The 21,115-nt window shown below is 52.5% G+C and overlaps 1 protein-coding gene across 1 annotated transcript; it reads left to right on the top strand.

The window, feature by feature from the left end:
- The first annotated feature begins 8,084 nt into the window (after nt 1-8,084).
- Nucleotides 8,085-19,720, top strand: Ptges (prostaglandin E synthase). The gene is made up of 3 exons (XM_021651306.2): nt 8,085-8,289; nt 10,204-10,286; nt 18,674-19,720. The coding sequence occupies exons 1-3, from the start codon at nt 8,161-8,163 to the stop codon at nt 18,921-18,923; spliced, it is 462 nt and encodes a 153-aa protein (XP_021506981.1). The 5' UTR covers nt 8,085-8,160; the 3' UTR covers nt 18,924-19,720.
- Nucleotides 19,721-21,115: the final 1,395 nt, after the last annotated feature.

Raw genomic sequence — 21,115 nt, 5'->3', positions numbered from 1 at the left:
ACCCCTGGGGGTTGATTTCCCCATCACTGGCTGCACACTCCAGGGATCACGAGTCAAAAGCCGGGGTGGAGTCATTTCCTCGGTTCTCCCCTCCCGCTCAGCCCCGTGCATGGATCCAAGAGCTGCTTCACTGATCCCCAGGGGATGCCAAGGAAGCAGTTGTGGTAAACTCCAGGCTGCTCCAGGACTTCCCCTCTTTGACAGAGTTCTGACTACGAGGTCAAGAGAGAAGAAACATTCGAGGGGTTTCTCTGTACTCCCTTTCCATGGCCAGGGAGGGACAACAAACTGACTCCTTAAAGCTGAAGAAACCCTGGGACTCCTGCAAGCAGCCCAAACCTGGGGCTGAGAGTTGGCTCAGCCCCTGAGAGCAAGGCTGCTCTTGCAGAGGACCTGGATTCCATTCCCAGCACCCACACGGCAGCTCACAAGGGCTCCGGGGGATCCAGTGCCCATCTCTCCCACACGGGCACACAGACATACATCACCCATACACACCTGCGTGTGTGAGTGTGCGCATACACACACACTCTAAGTAGATCTGAAGAAGAAGAAGGAGAAGAAAAGTCCCTTACAAATCCTCAGCCAGGAGGCCCACAACTTAAATCTCAGCACTCAGGAGTCAGAGGAAGATGGACCTCTGATTCTGTGGCCAGCCTGGTCTACATAGTGAGTTCTAGGCCAGTCAGGGCTACACAGTAAGACACAGCGTCAAAAGACAAAACATTAACAACATCAACATAAATAAATAAGCTGAAGAGTGAATAAATATTGTGAAGCAAGTAATGTAATTGTATTAATTTATTTATTTTAAAAATGGAACAGGGTCTCACTTTGCAGCCCTGGCTGTCCTGGAACTCACTATCTAGACCAGGCTGGGCTGGAACTCAGAGATCCATCTTTCTCTGACTCCTGAGTACTGGGATTAAAGGCATGAATGTCCCCTTTTCCGAGGGGACATCTGCGAGGGGCCGTAGCTGGCAGGCCTTGGGCAACTAGGGGGAACCATCGTGTTCCCCTCCCTGACTGCTAGGGGCAATACAATGTCACCTGATTAGGACTCCTGGTTCCAAGCCCAGCTCTGTACAGACAGCTTGGCTGGGTCCCCAGCTGTCCTCGGGAAGGAGAGAAACACAGAGAGGGCACGTGGGGTGCCGCCTCTGTCACTGTCTACAGCCAGCATAAGGACACGCTTCTCCAGGCTGTGCAAAGATGGAGCATCATGGGAACCGTGCTACCTCAGTCAGCATGAGCACCTAGGCTGTGTCCAGAGGTGACCAACAGGCTGTGCAAATCTCTTTGCTGTGCTCTTGGTGTTCCTGGGGTGACTGAGAACCTGCCTTGAACCTTATTCTCATCCCTGCCATTTTGGAGGCAGATTCTTCCCTCCATCTGTCTGTCTTTCTGAACAGCCTGCTGGCCTTTCCTAGTGACTTGGGGCCATCAAAAGACACTGGGAAGGGGAACTGTCCTGACCCACGCGGCTTCACCCTCTGCTGAGGATTGTATTGCTGTGGGGTTTTATGTTTGGTTTGGTTTGGATTTTCTGAGACAGAGTCTCAGGTAATGCAGGCTGGCCCTGGCCTCCGGATTCTCCGGCCTCTCCCTCCAAGCCTCCTGCATGCTGGGATTACTGTGTGGAGCAGGACATCCAGCACAGAGAGTTACTGGAATTGTTGGAGAGGGCGGTGCAGGGCTGAGAACTGAACTCAGGGTGTGTGCAAGGCAAGTGCCCGACCTCTCTGTCCTTGTTCTTCCCTGATGTTATGATTCACTAGCTGTTGTGTGAGACACTGTTGTGTTCTGTAACCCAGGCAGGTCTCGAACTAACAGCCTCTACCACCTGCCTCCACCTCCCTGGTGCTGGGATTACAGGCACGAACCACCAGGACCTGCTCCTGCCTGCTCAGGTCTGGAGTTTCTGCCTCCATGGAACTTCCTGCCTCTCTGGGCTTTGCTATGGGAGCGATGGGGCCTGTGGGTCTTGTGCAGACTTGACAACATGAAGGGCTGTGGTGGGGCTACAGGCAGATCCTGGAAGGTGGAAGAGATTGCCTAGGATGGCATCCTCACAAGTAAAATGGGATAGGTGTATGTGTGTGTGCCTGGGTGTCTGTGTGTGTGTGTGTGTGTGTGTGTGTGTGTATCTGTGTGTATGTGTATGTATGTTTGTGTGTGTGTTTCAGGCTGCTTTCTAGCAGGCGATTTGGTAGTCACTACTTGTGACAAGTCAGGCGTAGTCATCCTTCCAAACAAGCCAATTAAAAGGACCAAATAAAGAATAGAAAGCAGGCTGGGCACGGTGGTGCACACCTGTAATCTCAGCCCTCGGAAGGCAGAGGCAGGTGGCTCTCTGTGAGTCTGAGGCCAGCCTGGTCTACAAAGTCCAGGACAGCCAAGGCTACACAGAGAAACCCTGTCTTGAAGAAAAAAAAAAAAAAAGAGTAGAAAGCAGAAAAGGGCAGTGGGTAATGCGTTCAGTGTGGTATCATTGGGAAGACAGAGAGCCAGGAAAACCCTCAAGGCCACCTTTAGGGTCCTGAGGTTTAAAAAAATGTTTAAATAGAGACCAAGGCTGTGCACATCCAAGCAGCCCTATAAGGCTGTTGACAGGCTGCTGGAAGGTTTTCGGTCACCCTCAGGAAGGCAGGTTCCCACCCTTGTTGGCACCCTCGCCTTCTCTCACACGAGATCCCAGGGAAACGCCACCATCCTTGGGGCCCATTCTTTCGACAGTCTCAGAGCCAGACAGGGAGACAAAAGCGTCTCTTTAGAATCCTTGCATCTGTCAGACAGGTTACAGGCAGACCAAGATCTCTGAAGATGTTCCCTAGAAATGCTGTGTGTTATATGACCCAGCAGCAGAGTATGAGCAGGGCTAGGAAAATGTTTTGTTTTGCTTTGTTTCTTTTTGGGGGGGCGGGGAGGGTTGGGGGTTTCAGATAGGGTTTCTCTATGAAGCCTTGGCTGTCCTAGATTCACTTTGTAGATCAGGCTGGCCTCGAACTCACAGAGATCCACCTGCCTCTGCCTCCTGGAGGCGTGTGCCACCACCATGCCCAGCTAACAAGTCTTGTTTTCAAGTCTTGTTAGTGACAAAGGAACACACAACCCATGTTTGACAGGATCAACCAGTCAAATAAAAGACGGCGAGACTCACCAGACACGTGGGCATGGGTTATCTTTCAGGCCTGCTGGCGCTCCAAAGCTGTAGGGACATCCCTGCTGAATGCCTTACCTAGGTGACCTGTTTGATGTTGTTAGCACATATTTTACATTTCAATTAGAGCAGACTGCCAGGGATTTGTTTGTTTGTTTGCTTAAAAAAAAACCAACAAACCACTTGATTGCCTAAAACTTTGTTAAGGGGGCAAGATAAGCCAGTTTGTGGTGGTTATTTTTAGACCTTTTCGTTTTCTCAGATAGTTGCAAGTTGGTAATTATGATGCGTAGGGCCAACTAGAGTGCCAGATGGCAGCTGAGCTTGAAACCTTGTTCTCCATATTTATGTGTTTTTCTTTTCTCCTGAAAATTGCCTATCTATGCTAGAAAGGGAATTGTTTTGGGTCAGTTTTATGTGCTGCTTTTGGGATGGGCTTTCTTAGCCTTCCCCCTGAGACATCCTCCCTCACTTAGTCTTAGGGTGCCTTGCACAGCTCAGGCACTGGGTGAGCAGATCTCAGTCTTCCAGGGCTCAAGGCTTGGCAAGGTCACTGAGGAAATGGCAGAAAAGGCAGAATTATGCAACTGAGGAGGAACATCAGGAGACAAGGGTCGAATGAAATGATAATGAAAATATTTCAAAGACAGATAAAACAAAACAAAAAAAAAAATGCCTTTCAGATTCTGAAAGGGGTGTGTGTGATAAGCCAGACACGAACTAACCAGCCAGAATCTTTAGATCTAAATGCCTTTAGAGCTCCACCAGAAAGCAAGCAGGCCCAACAGCCCAGACCAAAAAGCAACCAAACTACATATCTACACCAAATTTCTTGAAAGCAGAAAAAAGGTAACAATCAAAGTGGGACCTGTCTTATCCAGCTAAGAATAAGTTCTGGAGCTATGACCTGGGAGCACACACTTAGGTGTGTGCTCCAAAGTGGAAGCAGTCTCCCCCGTTTGTATGGTTTTACAGAGGAGAGACAGTCATGCATTCAGGCAAGTTTTAAATCCATCGGCCGGTACGTCAGAAAGGTGGGTAGAGCGAGACGGCGGGCGGGAGCTCCTCCAGATGCTATCCCATGGCACCCTGGCTTTTGGATTGGCAGAAGCTAGTTGCCTGCTAACTCAGCACCTCCTAGGAGGCTTTTGTTGTTGTTGTTTTGTTTGTTGGTTGTTTGGTTGTTTTGGTTTTTTTTTTTTTTTTTTTTTTTTTTTGAGACAGGGCTTCTCTGTGTAGCCGTGGCTCTCCTGGACTGGATCTGTAGACCAGGCTGATCTTGAACTCCCAGCAATCTGCCTGCCTCTGCCTCCCTGAGTGGGAACACTGCACCACTATGGCCAGCTTCTAGGAGGGTTTTATCTCTAGTCTGGACACGTCAGTTCTGATATGGGGATAAGGGAATCAGCCTCAGGACCTGTAACATTCCAACCTCTGCACATCCCTGAAGTCCTCGCGGCCATCAGGCTCCTAGGACACAGGCTCCAGCCAGTCAGAGGCAGCTTCCTAGGAGTTTCTGTTCACAGCTTGGATTGTGCACTTTGGTGCTTGTTTCAGAGAGGGCCGAGCAAGGTGCAGCTGTCCCCCCCGCAACCTCCAGCCCTTGCACGGCTGCACACACGAGGCCGCCGTGGCTGGATCTGGTTTATGGTCTGGGACACAGGAGAGCCTACAGGCTGAAACCTCACAGCTGGGGTTTTGATTTAGTGTTATTTTTCTGGCATTGGGGGTGTTCCAGAGCCTCAGAAACACTGGGCAAGTGGTCTGACGCGGAGCCACAGCCCTGGCCTCTAACTGAGGACTTGTTCTATCTGGCTGCTGGTGTGTGTGTGTGTGTGTGTGTGTGTGTGTGTAATGTATGTCTGTAGTGTGTGCACATGTGTTTGTCTGTGTCTGCATGACTAGAGGCCAGAGGACACCAAGTGTCCTGCTTTATCACTTCCCTATTCTCCTGATACGTCATTCAACCCGCAGCTGGTAGCCCGCAAGCCCAGTGCTCTCCCTGCCTCTGTGCCGCACACACTACCTAATGGCTTTTACGTGGGAGCTGAGGATTTGAACTCGGGTTCTCATACTTAGCAATCACTGGTACCACTGTGTCGGAGCAAGCAGGCAGATAGGCGTTGTGGTTATCAGGTGAGGCCTTGGGTGCAGTGGGAATCCTGACTGAGCTATTTTTTTGTGTCTTAAAGGTTATTTATTTATTTATTTAGTATGCTCTTTGCACACTGAGCCTTGTGTGGTCCACACAACTTGTAGCAGAAGTTGACCTTGAGTCTCCTGCCTCTGGAGTGCTGGGTGGGATTATAGGTGTATGCAGTACCGGCTGTGTCAGAGAGAGAGAGAGAAAGAGAGAGAGAGAACTCAAGGCATAAGTATGGAGGTGAAAGGAGCCAGCTCATTTCTGAGCTTTTAGACGCATGATCTGAAGCAAATCCGTGGCCAGGAGAGCAGAAAGCTGGCTACTTTCCCAGCTTCCCATCCCACAGCCTCAGATAAAACTTGCCTCAGGGCAACCAGACCTTGTCAGCGTCAGTTCCCTGGAAGGGACTTATCTCTTATCTGGGGCTGCTGAGCTTGGGCTGGTGACCCTGTGCTCTGGAAACAGGAATGTCATCTTGTCAAGCGTATCTGTAGTCCACATTGTAAATCAGCAAGAAGCCGCCCACTGCCCTGAGCACCAAGGACTGCCTCTTGTCAAGCCAGCGTGGTAGGAGCCATTAGCCCTGTTCTGAGGAGGGGGAAACTGAGGCTCCTGTGCTCTTAACAAGGAGGAGCTACTGCGTAGTAGGTGCTCTGTAACTGTGTCTGGAGACATAACTACTTCACTGATTTAATCCTTTTTACACTTATTTTATTATGCACGTGTATACTGGCTGTCAGAGGACAACCTGCTCCTTCCACTGCTCCTGTCACTGCTCTCCTTCCACCGTGTGGGTGTGAAAGCGAGCCCACATTTCCCAGCTCGGTGGAGGGTACCTTTTCCTGCTGAGCCATCTCGCCAGCCCTTGTTTTTGAGACACGGCTAAATGTATCCCAGGCTGGCCTCATTATGTAGCCAAGGATGGCCTTGAACTGGTCTCTACACCGAGGATCACAGGCATACAGGACATTCGTGGTTTCTGTGGTGCTGGTAATTAAACCCAGGGCCTCTGTGTTAGACAAACACTCTGCCAACTGGGCCACATCTCCGGCCAAGGCTTTTTAGTTCCAGCAACTGCTTTGGGGCAGAAATGCTGGTGGCAAGAGCTTCATTTTGTAGAAGCGGGAAGTGGGGTCAGAGGAGAAAACACATCTTTGGGTCTATCACTGCCCTAAGGACTGGCTGAGTTTGCCAGCTGAGTGGGGTTCAGACTAGTTGCCCCTAGATCTCTGTTGCTCTGAGGCATGGCCAGGCTGACACTAATGTCCCTCTGGGCAGGTGACTGTCCCTAGTTGATTGTAGAATGGAGTGAGCAGGGAATCTTTTCTTTCCCTAGACCATGCTCCCAGGAGCCAAGGATGAGTGCAGCAGGCAAGGGCTTCAAGAGTCTTTGTAAGTCAGGCTCCTTGCTGGAAAGGATCTCCCAGAAGAGTAGGGGGACCCCAAAGAAGACATCAGAACAATGCACCCACCTCCCATTGCTGCCGGAGTGACTTCACACAGAGTTAGTGGCGGTGAAACAAAAACCCTAGAGCTTAGAAGCTGGGCTTTGAGAGCCCAAGATGGTGGCAGTGGTAGCCTGGGACCTCAGCACTGGAGAGGTGGAGGCAGAAGGATTAGGAGTTCAAGGCCACACTGGGCTAACTAGTGAGTTTGAGCCCAGTTGTTTTAGATGCTGTCAGAAAAGAAAAGAGATGGGGGAGGGGAAGAGAAAGAGGAAAAACGGCTCAGCTGATATTACGGAAAGACCTGGGTTCTGATGGTGAAATGTGTATTTGTAATTTGCTGGCGGCAGACACAGGTGGACGCCTGGAGCTCCCTGTCCTGCCAGTCTAGCAGAATGACTAGCCTCAGGCTCAGTAGAAGATCAAGCCTCAAGAAGTAACATGGGGCCTGGTGACGGTGGCGCTGTGATTCCAGCGCTCCAGAGGCAGAGGCAGGCCGGTCTCTGGGAGTCTGAGGCCAGCCTGGGCTCCATAGTGAGATCTCTGTCTCTCTCACTCAGAGAGAGAAAGAGAGAGAGAGAGAGAGAAAGAAAGAAAGAAAGAAAGAAAGAAAGAAAGAAAGAAAGAAAGAAAGAAAAAAGTAAGGTAGTTGGGTCAATGAGACCTGAATTCTATTCCTGGGACTCAAATGGCCGAAAAGAACCAGTTTTATCAAGTTGTCCTGACTTTCACATAGGTACACTGGCACACACACACACACTATAAATGTAATTTTAACAGAAACTAAAAAGATAAGGCAAGCAATTGAGAAAGTCATGTGGCATCAGCTACTGGCTTCCACACATGGGTGCACACATGTAGAGCATACCCATACAAACATGTACACACCCAAATGGACACCTACACACACACATGCAAATTAGGAATTGGCGACTGTGTCCGGCTGGAGTATGGCAGGATGTCTTTCCTCCTCGTCCAGCCTTGCACAGGCAGCCCACCTCCATGGCTGAGGGTCCAGCATCACCGAGGCCTCTCTCACGCCCTCTACCTGCTCTTCCTTTTTAGAAGGTGGGTCAGTAATACGCTCCATAGACTGGGGTCAGAGACCTGATGTTACGATGAGAAAACAAACTAGGAAGTCTGAGGCTTTGCCAGAGAGCAGTGGTCCAGAACCTAGAATGGCCTGGGGGCCCTCTGCTTCTCCGGGCACTTGGAGCGAAAGTCTCCGGCTTCCTTCTCTGCTGGAGCAGGGGGCCTCCGTGGGTGATCTGGGTGGGCGGGGGAGTAGGCGGGGGCGACCGCGGGCCGCCTACTCGGGGCTTGGCCCGCCTCCTGCTCTCCAGAAGCTGCTGCCTTGCGGGACGGTCTCACTCCCAGTTCGGGTGTCCCGGCGTTAGGGCCGCCCCGCCGAGATGACTTCCCTGGGCCTGGTGATGGAGAACGGCCAGGTGCTCCCCGCCTTTCTGCTCTGCGGCACACTGCTGGTCATCAAGATGTACGTGGTGGGTGTCATCACAGGCTACACGAGGCTTCGGAAGAAGGTACGCGCGCTGCCGGGGGTGGCCGGGGGTGGGTGGTCCTGCAAGAAGGTCTGGGACCTGAAAAATGTGGCCGAGGTGTTCGCCGGCGTGCAGAGGGAGCCGCTTCGGAGCTGCCGTCGCCCAAGCCCTTCTGGATGCTGGCTTGGTCTTCAGCTCCTGAGCCGGCTGGTATGAACGGACTTGGGGTTCCCTCGCTCAGCTCCAGCCGAAGGCTCTGACTTGGAGAGGACTCCTGAGGTTCCCCCGCAGGCAGGGAGACTTCATATCTGGGTGGAGTGGGGACCGGCAAAACAAGAGCCTAAGGAGTCTTTCCGTGGAAATTCCCACTCCCCCTGGACGCCGCATACACTCATGGTAGCCTAAAGTCTGGTCCTAGCCAGAGGGGTCACAGACGACATTATCTGGTCTCTGTCCCGGCTAGGAAACGGCAGTAAAAGAGCCCTCACGGAGCTTGTGGGAGTGGCCAGGACTCCTGGACCCATTCCTCTGTCTTGCGTGGACCCTTGGAAGCTGCTAGAAAGCAGAGCCACGGGAAGTGGGGGAGGACGCGGGAGGGTGGCGTCTGTTGCTTACAGAGTGCGGGTGGGATTTTCGCCCTTTAGTCAGGTTCATCCCTTGGGGTGGGAATAAAGGCAAGACCGCCACTTGCTGACTGCCTCTGCTTCTGCTTTGGTCTGTCCTGGGACACAGATGCCAGGGACAGATAACTACATCCTGTCCTTATCCCTTGTGCGGGGGTGGGGTGGGGTGGGGGGCAAAGCTGAGCGCTAAATTACCACCAGAGCCTGGGGAAGGCAGTGGAGTTATTTCCCTTGGATTATCCGGTGAGAAGCCAGGGCTGAAGAGGTAGTTGCCTCCCATGGCTCCTTCCACCCCCCTTTGAAGCCTCTCTTGCCCACGATGGGTGATGCCATGGGTGATGAGGGAAGCCTCCCCTGCTTTGGGTCCTGGGACTCCTCATTTTCTGCCAGGAGGACCAGGGGTTCACCCTGCACGAAGAGAGTGGGAGTAGGCTCAGGGTTCTTTCCCCCACCAGCCTGGAGGGCTCAGCGTCCGCATCTGTGAACCTGGGATGGAGGACACGCCATCCCCACTGGTCCTTAAGACTGGTTCCTACCGTGTGGAGGCTGCTCTGAGCAGCAGCCGCCACGGGTCCTTTCTGGAAGGACATGCTGAACGGCCCTTGGGCACCAGCACTGGCTCCCTCATATCTCACTACAGGGTCTCCATGGGTGGCAAAACTGGGCCCTCAGAGCTGGCCAGCAGGGAGGAATTCTGGGAGGGAGACCCTAGCCTCGTGGTGTTATTTCACGCTTTCCTCAGGCAGGGCAGGGGCCCTCTGCTCCAGGGACAGTACGCCTCCCCCCACCTCGCAGTTCAGACAGGCTGACTCAGATGTCACCAGAGCCAATTTGGTGGTGAGGGGCTATGTTCGCCTGGGCTGCAGCGAGGGGCTTAACTCCAGAGGCTCTGGAGTTCCTCTGCTAGCTTTTACTTAGCTGTTTCTTTGTTTGTTTTACTCTTTTGAGACAGGGTCTTACTATGAAGACCAGGCTGCCCTCGAACTCACGGAGATCCGCCTACCTCTGCCTCCAGAGCGCTGGGGTTAAAGGTGTGCGCCGCCGCCCTCTGCCACTTACTTTATGTTTATGTACTTTTTTGAGGTTCTGGGAATGGAGCCTAGGGAGGAGCGCTGGGGAACCCAGGGTTTGCATGCTAGGCAAACCTAGCCCCTCCTCGGTGCATTCTCAGCTACCTAGTCACACAGCCCGTCTGGTGGTCTCCTAACCTGCGAGCCCAAGAGGTGGGCTGGAGGGTGCTCTCACAGAGAAGAGGGTCAGGAGCGGGTTGGATGGTCTGCAGGCTGCCCGGCCCTCCTCCTCAGCATGGTGATCCCCAGCCAATGTGTTCCAGGCTTTTGCCAATCCCGAGGACGCACTGAAACGTGGAGGCCTCCAGTACTTCAGGAGTGACCCGGATGTGGAGCGTTGCCTCAGGTGAGTACCTGTGAGTGTCTGGGGCTTGCCCACAAACCTTCCTGGTCCATGTACTTGCAGAGCTTCTGAACTGGGGACTTGAGGGACAGCTGTTGTCTCTGGGCCTGGTTTCCTCTCAGACTGGTATAGTTCACTCATTACATTTGTCTTGGAAAAGAAAATTCTCATCATCTAGAATTACAGAGTTGGTTCAAGGTTGATGGTGCACGTCTAAAATCCCACCCCTTGGGAGGTGGAACCAGGACCCACGACCAGAGTTCCAGGGTTACTTTGTGTAGTTCTGGCCGTCCTGGAGCTCATCTTGTAGGCCAGGCTGGCCTTGAACTCAGATTTCTTCCATCTTTGCCTTTCAAATACTGGGATTTAAAGACGTACACCACCATGCCTATCTTGTAAAAAATATTTGTTTTTCTTTTTCCGAGATAGGGTTTCTCCACCTGCCTCTGCCTCCCCGAATGCTGGGATTAAAGGCACATGCCAGGGGCTGGAGAGATGGCTCTTCCAAAGGTCATGAGTTCAATTCCCAGCAACCACATGGTGGCTCACAACCATCTATAATGTGAACTAATTCCCTCTTCTGGCAGGTGTATACATAAAATAAATAAAATCTTTAAAAAAAAAAAAAAAGGCATGTGCCACCATTCCCGGCTATAGAAATCACTTTTTGTTTGCTTGTTTTTTTCAAGATAGGGTTTCTCTGTGTAGCCCTGGCTGTTCTGGCACTGGTCTAGCCTCAAAATCAGAGATCTGCTTTCCTCTGCCTCTCCGAGTGCTGGGATTAAAGGTTGTGCCACCACCCAGCTGTGAAAATCTTTTTTTTTTTTTAACGCTTTTATTTATTAATGCTCCATCTGCATCTATACCTGCACACCAGAAGAGGGCAGTAGAGGGTATAAATGGTTGTGAGCCACTGTGTGGTTGTCAGGATTTGAACTCAGGACCTCTGGAAGAGCAGGCCTTGCTCTTAACAGCTGAGCCATCTCTCCAGCCCTAAAAATTTTTTTAAATTTATTTTAAAAATATTTATTTATTATTTATACAGTGTTCTGCCTGCATGTGTGCCTACAGGCCAGAAGAGGTAACCAGATCACATAGATGGCTGTGAGCCACCATGCTGGGAATTGAACTCAGGACCAGCCAGTGATCTTAACCTCTGACCTATCTCTCCAGCCTCTGTAAAAATAATTTTTTAAAGTGAGTCTTAAGGCTAGGGATTGTGGCACACACCCATGATGACAATGTTTTGGAGGCTGAGGCAGGAGAATTGCCTTGGGTTCTAGGCTGGTATGGGCCATAGGTTAAACTGCAGTCTCAAAAAGTGAAACAACAACAAAAAAATCTGGGCTGTGTAAACTTCCCCAAGAGACTAACAGTCGATTTTTAGCAGCTGGCTCAGTGTTGGAGTTTGAGGACATTTCTTTGCTGTCTCATCAGTACTCCAGAATGAAGAGGGGGTACTGGGGTGACGGGGGCGAGGAATTGCAGCTGGGCTTGGTGAGATGTGAAACAAACGGCCACACATGTCTCCCGACACATCCTCTTGCCTCACAGGCAGAAGCGGGTGGGGCCGTGTGACTTCCATGACAGAATTCCCCGCCGAAGACTGAGTTTGGGAGGGTTCCTCATGTTTTCCTTAGCCTTTGACAATAATGTACACACTTGTGGTTTCACAAAACGATAGCAGTGTGTCACAGGAAGTGAGACTCCAGCAGTCCTGTCCTTTCCAACAGCAGCGCTGTAATCCGTGTGTGGCCACCTTCTGTACGGCAGGCACTGGACCAGGGCACTGGCTGCTTTCAGGAATAGGCGGCCTTGCCCTACTGTGACCCCATGTTGGTGACTCTGGGTTGTCTGGACGGTTCTGAGCCACTGACTGGGAGAGGGGAAGTGATCGGGCAGTCACCCCAGCCAGCCGCCAGCAAGCCGGCGGTGTGGTGTGTTGCCTCCTGAGGACGCAGCCTGCTTCTGGGAAGATGCCAGCATTTTCATCCATCCAGTAGGATTGTACTTCTTCTTTTCTTTTGTGACTTTTGCTTTATATTTTCTTTACTTTATGCGTATGAAAGTTTTTCCTGCCTGTAGATCTCTCCTTGCCTGGTTGGCATTCAGTCTAACCATTTTCTGAACATTCCTACCTAATGATGCTGTTGATCCCCTCGGTGTAGCTTCATTCGGGACTCCCTAACTAGGTACTTGAGCTGGGGAGGGGGGCACCCGGGAAGCTGGGGAACCCTCCTGATGCCACAGAACAACACAGCAAGTTGAAAGCTGGAGGTGAAGCTAGGTTGGTAGAGAGTGCTTGCGTAAAATAAGAGTTGGAGGCTAGCCTGGGCTACATGAGACCCTGTCTTCTGAAAGGAAGGAAGGCAAAAAGGAAGGAAGGAAGGAAGCCAGTGGTAGCACATCTGGGGAAGCAGAGGCAGGGGGATTTCTGTGAGTTTCATTCAGCCTGATCTACCCAGTGAGTTCCAAGCCAACCAGAGCTGTGCAGTGAGACCCTGCCTCAAAGAAGAAAGCGTGTTAGCGAGGGTACAGACCTGAGATTCACGCCTGCTGCCCACCACTAGGAAGTGGCTGGAGAGCCGGTGTGGTGGGGACAGCCAGTTAATGATTAGAACCAGGGCAGGCGCCCTTGTGTGGCCCTGCTGTGCACACAGGAAGCGTGACGGTTGGCTCCTGGATCATAAAGCTGCTCTGCAGATTAGCACAAGCTGAAGACAAACCAGCCAGGCTCTGGGGGCAGTCGGAGACCGGGTTTTAAAGACTGGGACCCAAGTGTCTGGGTCTTGGAGAGGACTCAGGTTTAATTCCCAGCACTTACATGGTGCCCTCTTCTGACCTTAGGCAGTAGGCACATATGTAGCACACATACAGACATGCAAACAAAGTACTCATACAGGTAATAAACTATAACTTTAAGTTAGTTTTGTTGTTATTTGAGACAGGGTCTCACTTTATAGCCCTAGCTGTCCTGGAACTCTGACCAGGCTGGCCTCCAGCTCAAAGGGATCCGCCTGTCTCTGCCTCCCAATGCTGGGATTAAAGGTTCGAGCCACTATACCGAGCCTAAAATAATTTTTCTTTAAGTTAAAAAGAGGACTGGAACTGAGGCCACCTGCCATGGCCCTCACCTGGAATTCTGGCCTGAGGAGGCAGAAGCAATAGGAGTTCAAAGCCAGCCTTAGCTGCACGGTATAACAGCAGAGGCTTGTGTGGGCCGCAGGAGACAGGAAGGGGGCCTGCGTGGGGAGTGAAGGAAGCCTTGAGTAATGTGTAAGGTGCAGATGAAGGCCTGAGTGAGTGTGTAGTTGACACAGGAACAGCCACACCAAAGCCTAAAGCCTCTGACACAGGGGTGGCAAAGCCTTCTCCAGGAAAGGCTCTGGGTGGCAAAGCCTTCCTCCGAGGGTTGGGTAAAAACTAGCAACTGCAGCCTCTCCCACCAAGACCTCTGGGCCCCTCCCCCACTCCAGACAGCATGAACCCCAGGTAGCCAGCCAGTAGCCTTTCTGTACACAGGTCTGTTCATTCCTTCAATTCCCTCCGTGTCCCACTCAGGTCAAGTCCCAGGCGTGCTGGACAGGTACCCAGCCAAGCGTTCCCCCCCAGGAACCCCGCCTGCGTTTGCAGATGGGAAGTGCTCTCACCTGCACCCATGCCTGAGAATTCTACCTCAGGGCTGTTCCCCCAGGCACAACGCCTGGCCCAGGCTTCCTACTCTTTCTCACTATTTGGGCTTTTAGCCTGAGGAAAGCAGTTTGCCAGGAAACTGGGCCCCCGGGTGCCAACCTCCTAAGCTCCTCAGACAACATTGTGACAGTCCATTTATCAGCAGTGGATGCAGGCTCAGAGAGGGAGGGACGCCTGCCTGTGGCCTCTGAGCTCCTTGGTGGCAGTCAGAGCTGATGGCCCCTGGTGGAATCCCGTTTCTTGCTAAGGTCGGTGAGGGCCTGTGGCAGGTTATCAGCTCAAGGAATGAGGAGCAATCATAGCAGTGTCTAAGCCAGGGCTAGTGATTGGGAGGTGGCCCTGTGGGGGAGGTGCTTTTCCCTGTTTTCTGGGTACCAACACACAGCACGCCAACACCGGGAGAAGAGGGACATTACCTATAGAGATAAAAGTGGTTTGCAAGGTCTGGGCCCAAGGCTGTGACCCCATCACACAGGAGAGCTAAGCCTCAGGACCCCCTTGCCTCAGCCCCACCCCTTACCGGGTCCCCCTGCACCCCCCTTTGGCACCAAGCAGCCTGCCCCTGCCCCCTGCGCTCAGGTCCACGTGTAGGGTGGTGAGCTACGGGAGAGGAAACAGGCTGCTGAGCAGTGCAGTCACTGGCCGAGGCCTGGGGTCGGCAGAGGTTGCTCCCCACCGCTGCCGCTTGCTGCGGTAAAACAGCCCTGTTCCGACACGTGGTGAGGGTGAGGGCCAGGCCTGATGCCACGGGACTGTGCAAGTCTCGGCTGGTGGGAACTGGCTTGGGGTGACTTTTGCCTCAGAACAGTGGCGGTTACTGGAGTGACACACTCTCTGTGTTTCTGCTACGTGACTCCCTCCATGTCTCTGGATACTGGGGCAGGGGAGGGCAGGGGAGCTTTATTTTGTGTTTTCAACATCCTGATTTCCCCATTCCTCCCTGCCCCTGGCACCACCGTGGCTTTGTTGGGGCCCCTTTGTGGTTTCAGACAGACGAGGGAGGGAGGCCCTGGGTCAGCTCCCAGCCACCTCTCTCACGAGGGTCACAAATCAAGGGTGTGTGTTTCCTCTGCAAAGCTACATCCCCAACCAGGGGCCTTCCGCTCAGAGGAGGGACCACTCCTACCCGTGTCGTGTCCCAAACTTCCCTACCTGCTCTGGTTTGGTCGTATTTGTTCTCAATGTGGTTTTGTTGTTTTGTTGTTGAGATGGATTCTCATGTAGCCTAGGCTGGCCTCTAACTCTTTATGTAGCTGAGGAGAACCGTGAACTTCCAGGAACCTCCTGTCCTTACCTCTCAAGGGCTGGAATTACAGGAACTTGTCCCCACCCCCAGTTCTAGTTGCCATTGGGGACTGAACTCAGGGACTGAATCGCTAGCCAAGTGTTATACTAACTAGGCCGTATTTCTAGCCTTTTAAAAATCATTTATCTTTATGTATATGGGTGTTTTACATGGTTGTATGTGTGTGCAGCACATACCTTCGGGCCAGAAGAGGGTGTCAGATCCCCTGGAACGGGCATTACAGACAGGCGTGCGCCACCACGGGGGCGCTTGAAAGGAGCTGGGGTCCTCCGAAAGAGCAGCCAGTGCTCCCAGTCGCTGAGCCATCTCTAGCTTTGCTTTTATGTTTGCTACTGGGCCTTATGTAGCCCAGGGTAACTGCAAAGCTCCTGTGTAGGCGAGCTTGGCTTTGAACTCTTGATTCACAGTAATGCTCCTGCCTCAGCCTTCCAAGTGCTCAAAATACAGATGCAAGCCAGCACACCTGGCTCCCAACTCTCACTTTTCACTCCTTTTTTTTTTGGTGGAGGTATGCTGGCTTGCACTTGCTTGTAAGCCCAGGGGTCAGCCTTGGCTGCTGTTTTTCAGGTGCTGTCCCACTGTTTTCTGAGACGGGACTTCATAACTTGGAGCTAAGCCAGGTTGTCCCGACTATGAGCCCAAGGGAGCCTCCTGTCTCATTCCCCTGAGCTGGGATTACAGGTGGGCACAAGAGCCTATAGCTTTTTTCCTGTGGCTTCTGGGCATTAAACTTGGCTCTTCATGCTTGCACAGCCACTTTGCAGATAGAACTGTCTCCCTGGCCCACAGCTCCCGTAGATTAAGGAGCAAACTGTCTGGCAGCTAAGCCTTTTCCCTCATTTGACTTTTCTCAGCAATTTTTCTTTTTTTTTTTTTTAAATGAGACAGGGTTTCTCTGTATAGCCCTGACTGTCCTGCACTCACTTTGTAGACCAGGCTGGCCTCAAACTCACAGAGATCCACCTGCCTCTGCCTCCCTGAGTGCTGGGGTTACAGGTGTGGCTTACTTTTTTCAAACACTTTCAAGCAATCCTCCATCTCCCAGTCCCCTGTGGTGGTCCGCTCATCTGTAGACAGGTTAATTTTCCGTGATGGGCTTTCACGGGAGTTCCCGGACTGACTTTGTGTGGGGAGTCACCACGGCCTCTTAGGTTCCCAACCTTCCCCGAGGCCAGTCCCCAGAGCCCAGGCCCATCGCCCTGTGTCATGTTCTACTGTAGTGTACCCTAGAGCAGGCTGAGGCTCCCCAAACTAGCTACCCAGACTTTTCCTGTGTCTGGCCCACAAGGTCATGATCAGGGCAAAGGAGAAAGAAGGGTTATAGGGGTGGGTCTCAGGGGGATGGAGGCTGGATGCAATACCTGGAAAGTTCCAGGAGTCTGTCTGTCGGTGGCCTGTCTGTCTGTATGTGTGTGTGAGAGTCTGAGAGGGAGGTGTGGGTGTACAGAGGCCAGAGGCTTCATCTTAACCGGAGGAGGCAGGGTCTCTCACTGAGACCAGGTTGACCCCTGCAAACTCCAGCAATCCTCCTGTTTCCCCCCTCCCTCCTAGGGTTATAAACCCCTGTGGGCACACCCAGGGTTTGATTTGTTTTAAATATGGGTGGTGGGGATTTGAACTCTGGTCCTCATGATTGTGCAGCAATCTGTTTACCCACTGAGCCATTTTTTTTTTTTTAAAGAAAGTTTTATATCTAGCCCAGGCCTGCCTAAACTTACCATGTAGCTGAGTATGACCAAGATTTATTATTATTATTATTGTTGTTGTTGTTTTTGAGACAGGTTTTCTCTCTGTAGCCCTGGCTGTCCTGGACTCGCTTTGTAGATAGACCTCGAACTCAGATTTATCTACCTCTGCCTCCCTGAGTGCTGAGTATACAGGCTTGTACCACCACACCCGGCTTGACCAAGATTTATTTAGATCCTTACTTGATGTGTAGGTGTTTGCATGTATGTTTGTGTGCAGTGTGTGTGCCTGATACCTTCAGAGGCCAGAGAAGGGCATCAGATCCCCTGGAACTGAAGTTACAGGTGGCTGTGCTGGGATGAGTCTGGGCTCTCCACAAGAGCAGCAAGTGTTTTCACTGCTGAGCTGTCTCTGACCTTGAACTCTTGATTGTAGTCATTTTTCCAGCACGCCCTGTTTTAAGCCGAGCTGGGAATAGCCACTTCGCCTGCTGAGCTACACATGCCCCCTTTAGGAATGTTTATGTCCTTGCATGAATTTCATTTTCCTCCTGTTACCAGACCCTCACCTACCCATCTGCCTCACCTTCCTCTTGTGGACTTGACTCCAGCAAACAGGTCAATTTTGAGCTCTCTGCTGCTGTTCTTACCACAGGGCCTTTGCACACGCTGGGGACTTCCCGAGAAGGCTCTTCCTCCTCCTGGCCAGTTTCTCACCATTTAGTCTCCACCCTTGACTGTTGCCGAGTTCCCTTGCAGCCTTGGGCTGCTGGTGCCTCTTTAACAGGCTCTGCCTCCTCTCAGTGAAAAGGTGGTGGCCACTAGGAAACATAAGGCCAGTGGTTCACCATGAGAGCGTTGGGGCCACTTGGCCCAGTGCTGCTGGTCAGAGGTATTACAGCTGGAAGTCCTCGAGTCCCCGTACTAAACTGGGGCCTGTCCGGTTAAGGGTCACGGCTCGTTCACTGGGTTCATGTTTATCTAAGCGTACATAAATGGCTCCAGGCATTCACTGTCTGTAGTTGATGGGCTTTAATTTCCTGCCTCGTCCTAGAGAGAGGCTGCTGCCCAAAGGGGATCATGGAAACTGAGTGGCAGCGGGTGAGAGTTTTCTTCCTCCATCATTATTTATGGTTGGGTTGTACATAGCCCTCTCACCACGCATGCTCACAAGAGAACCAGATAGCATGCATGAAAGAAGGGAAGGCTTGGCCGGGGTCCGGTGCTTGGCTGGGCTGATAGCTGGGAGAATGCTATGGTTATCCCTGCAAAGATGTTGCTTAGTCAGCTTTTGGGGTAAGAGGGGGACAGAAACCAGACATGGCCCAAAACCTGCTCTCAGAGGGCAGGCGGGTCTCAGGTCTGACTTGGGCCTGTGAATGCCTGTCATTCACCTGAACCCAATCCTGCAAGCCCTCCTTTTTCTATCTGATGTCTAAGGGACGGCAGGGACAGTGTGGGGAAGGTGGGAAGGGTTGGGCCTAAACAAGCTCCAACCCAGCAGCAGCCTCCCAGCCATGTCTGTTAATAGGGCTTCAGCCACCAGCCGTTTGTGGGCAAAAGCTTGGAGTCACTGTCCCCCTTGGCTCTGTAGCATCTAGCTTATTGGCCAGGAAGGGATTGGGGTGTCTGGCAGTCCCAGAAGGACCCTGGTGGGTTAGGGGCCCTGGCACTAAACCTGCTGACTGCACCCCTCTGCTCCCTAGAGCCCACCGCAATGACATGGAGACTATCTACCCCTTCCTCTTCCTGGGTTTCATCTACTCATTCCTGGGACCCAGCCCTTTGATTGCCTGGATACATTTCCTCGTTGTCCTCACGGCCCGTGTGGTACACACGGTGGCCTACCTTGGCAAGCTGAACCCACGCATCCGCTCCGGGGCCTACGTCCTGGCCCAGTTCTCCTGTGTCTCTATGGCCCTGCAGATCCTCTGGGAAGTGGCGCACCATCTGTGACCAGCAGCTACCACACTGTGGACAGTCACGGGGCCGGACCTGGGGATGTGGTGTCCCTTGTAGACTAGGGATGGGCTCAGGTCCTGGGTTCCTAGCCACCTAGGTGTATGGATCTCAGGCCCCAATGTGCACATGTGATTCTTAGCCTCTTGGGATCCTGGGTGAAGTGCCCGATTAGAACCACTTACAGATGAATTCAAGACTGACTGAACCTCCTTCACCTCGAGAAATGCCTTAGGCAGCACGCCGCACTCCCTCTTGCCCTTAAAACGGAAAGGACGGAGGATTCACTGACACAGCCATCACTCCACACAGGGCTAAAAATGAAGGCCTCACAGACCTGCCCACTATTCTGACCCAGTCTGAGGAGAGACACTGGCTGGCGTGTGTCTCAGGAAGTCCTCGCAAGAGGCCCCGAGGTGGCCCTCTCCCCATGGAGGTGGGGTACTTGCTGTGTTTCAGAGATGAGTAGGTAAGAGCTTTGCTGTCCCCCGTTGGGTCACACCTCCCTGCCCTCTGAGTGCGTGCTTGTGTAGCACAGCTCAGGATGGAGACTGTTTCCAGCTCAGCCTGCTTGTTCACGGCCTCCGCTCCTCCAAAGACTGCGAGTCAAGGCTGGGCCTTGACCAACTGCTGAAAAGGAACTTTGGGCTTCGTCAGCATCTGTGAGGCTTGAAGATGGATGCCAAATGACTAGCCCAGTGGAAAGCCTCATTTGCGTGTGTGTGGTGTCCCTCCAGAGTCCTCCTGAGACCTGTTCAGGTTTAGTCATTAAACAGCAATGCGTGACCTGTGAATGCCCTGTGTTCTCTATTTCTCGTGTTCCTGCTGTCCTAGCTGTCTGCCTGCTGTCTGCCGGGAATTTTTGAGGTTTGGCCTTGGTGTGTTTTGCTTTTGTGAGTCAGGGTCTCACTTAGCCCAAGTTGTCCTCAAACTTACTGTGTAGCCAGGACAACCTTGAGCTAACAGCCTGCTATACCTCCCAAGTGCCGGATTACATACAGGCCTGCACCACCACAGTGGTGGTTCCTGGGGCCAAGCTAGCACAGGCGGCCTGTTTGTGGAAATCACACTCCAGCTGCTCCAGGAAAGCCCTTCCTCAGCAAGGGGCTCCCTGATAAGATGGTGTTTGGCTTGGGATCCTGTCCTGCCAGGTGACCCTTCCCGCAGCTCTGCCACCTGGTAGGATGCTGCCTTCCGGGTTCTACAGGTGGAGAAGCCAGAGAGACTGCCTGAGGGCGCAGGATCTGCCCTAGAACACGGGACACTCAGGCTCCCAAGCCCTGCCTTCCACCCACGGCTGCTGCCTTGCCTCCTCACAGCTCTCCGTGGGCCTGCCACCCCTCTGGCTGGTGAGGCCTGCTCTCTAGGGGAAGGGGAGGGGCCTTGCTGGAAAGCCCAGCCTGCCCAGGCTTCAGCCCTACACAGCCACCGTGCGCTGGGAGTGGACAGCACTGCCCTCCGGTGGTGAGATGAAATCTCTGCTACCGGAGTGCTCACCTGAGGAAAACAAAAGCGGAAGATGGGGCCCCCATTTTGAGTGGCCGCTGTTTGCTGAACGTCAGCCTGGGTGCCTCCTTTCTCTGCCATTGCCCCATACTCACTGCCCCATTTACTACTTAAAATAATTTTAAGAAGGAGGCACTTCTGCATTTTAGACAAGATCAGGTGAATTCAGGCAGAAGACTTCGTTTCTGCATTTTCATTTTATGTCCATGGGTGTTTGGTGTGAAGGTACGTCTGTATAATATGTGACCTGGTGCCTATGGAGGCCAGAAGAGATTGTATCTGGATTTACAGACAGTTGTGAGCTGCCATGTGGATGCTGGCAATGGAACCTGGGTTCTTTGAAGAGCAGACAGTGCTCTTTACCACTGAGCCGTCTCTCCAGCTCCATTTTGGCATTTCAGATGAGGGATTCAAGGGTCCAAGAAAAAAAGATGACTTGCCCTGAATTCCTGGGCTAGGACAGGAGAGAACTCAGCAAGGTGGGCCCAGGAGGAATATAGGGGCTGGAGAGGCCCAGGCAGGGCGGATGGACGGCTGTCTGTTTCAGTGTTTTCCTCTCTTGAGGAAGGCAGGATTGTGAGAGTGAATGTTCTAAAGAATCTGCCAGCTGCCTGGTGTGGGAGCATGCATCACCCACGATGTCTGCGTGTCGTGGGGCCTGTGTGATGGAGCAGACCCCCTCC

This window comes from Meriones unguiculatus, chromosome 8 (genome assembly GCF_030254825.1).
Source record: "Meriones unguiculatus strain TT.TT164.6M chromosome 8, Bangor_MerUng_6.1, whole genome shotgun sequence".
Lineage (NCBI taxonomy): Eukaryota > Metazoa > Chordata > Mammalia > Rodentia > Muridae > Meriones > Meriones unguiculatus.
Note: the sequence above shows the minus strand (reverse complement) of the source record. Positions and strands in the feature narration are given on the sequence as shown.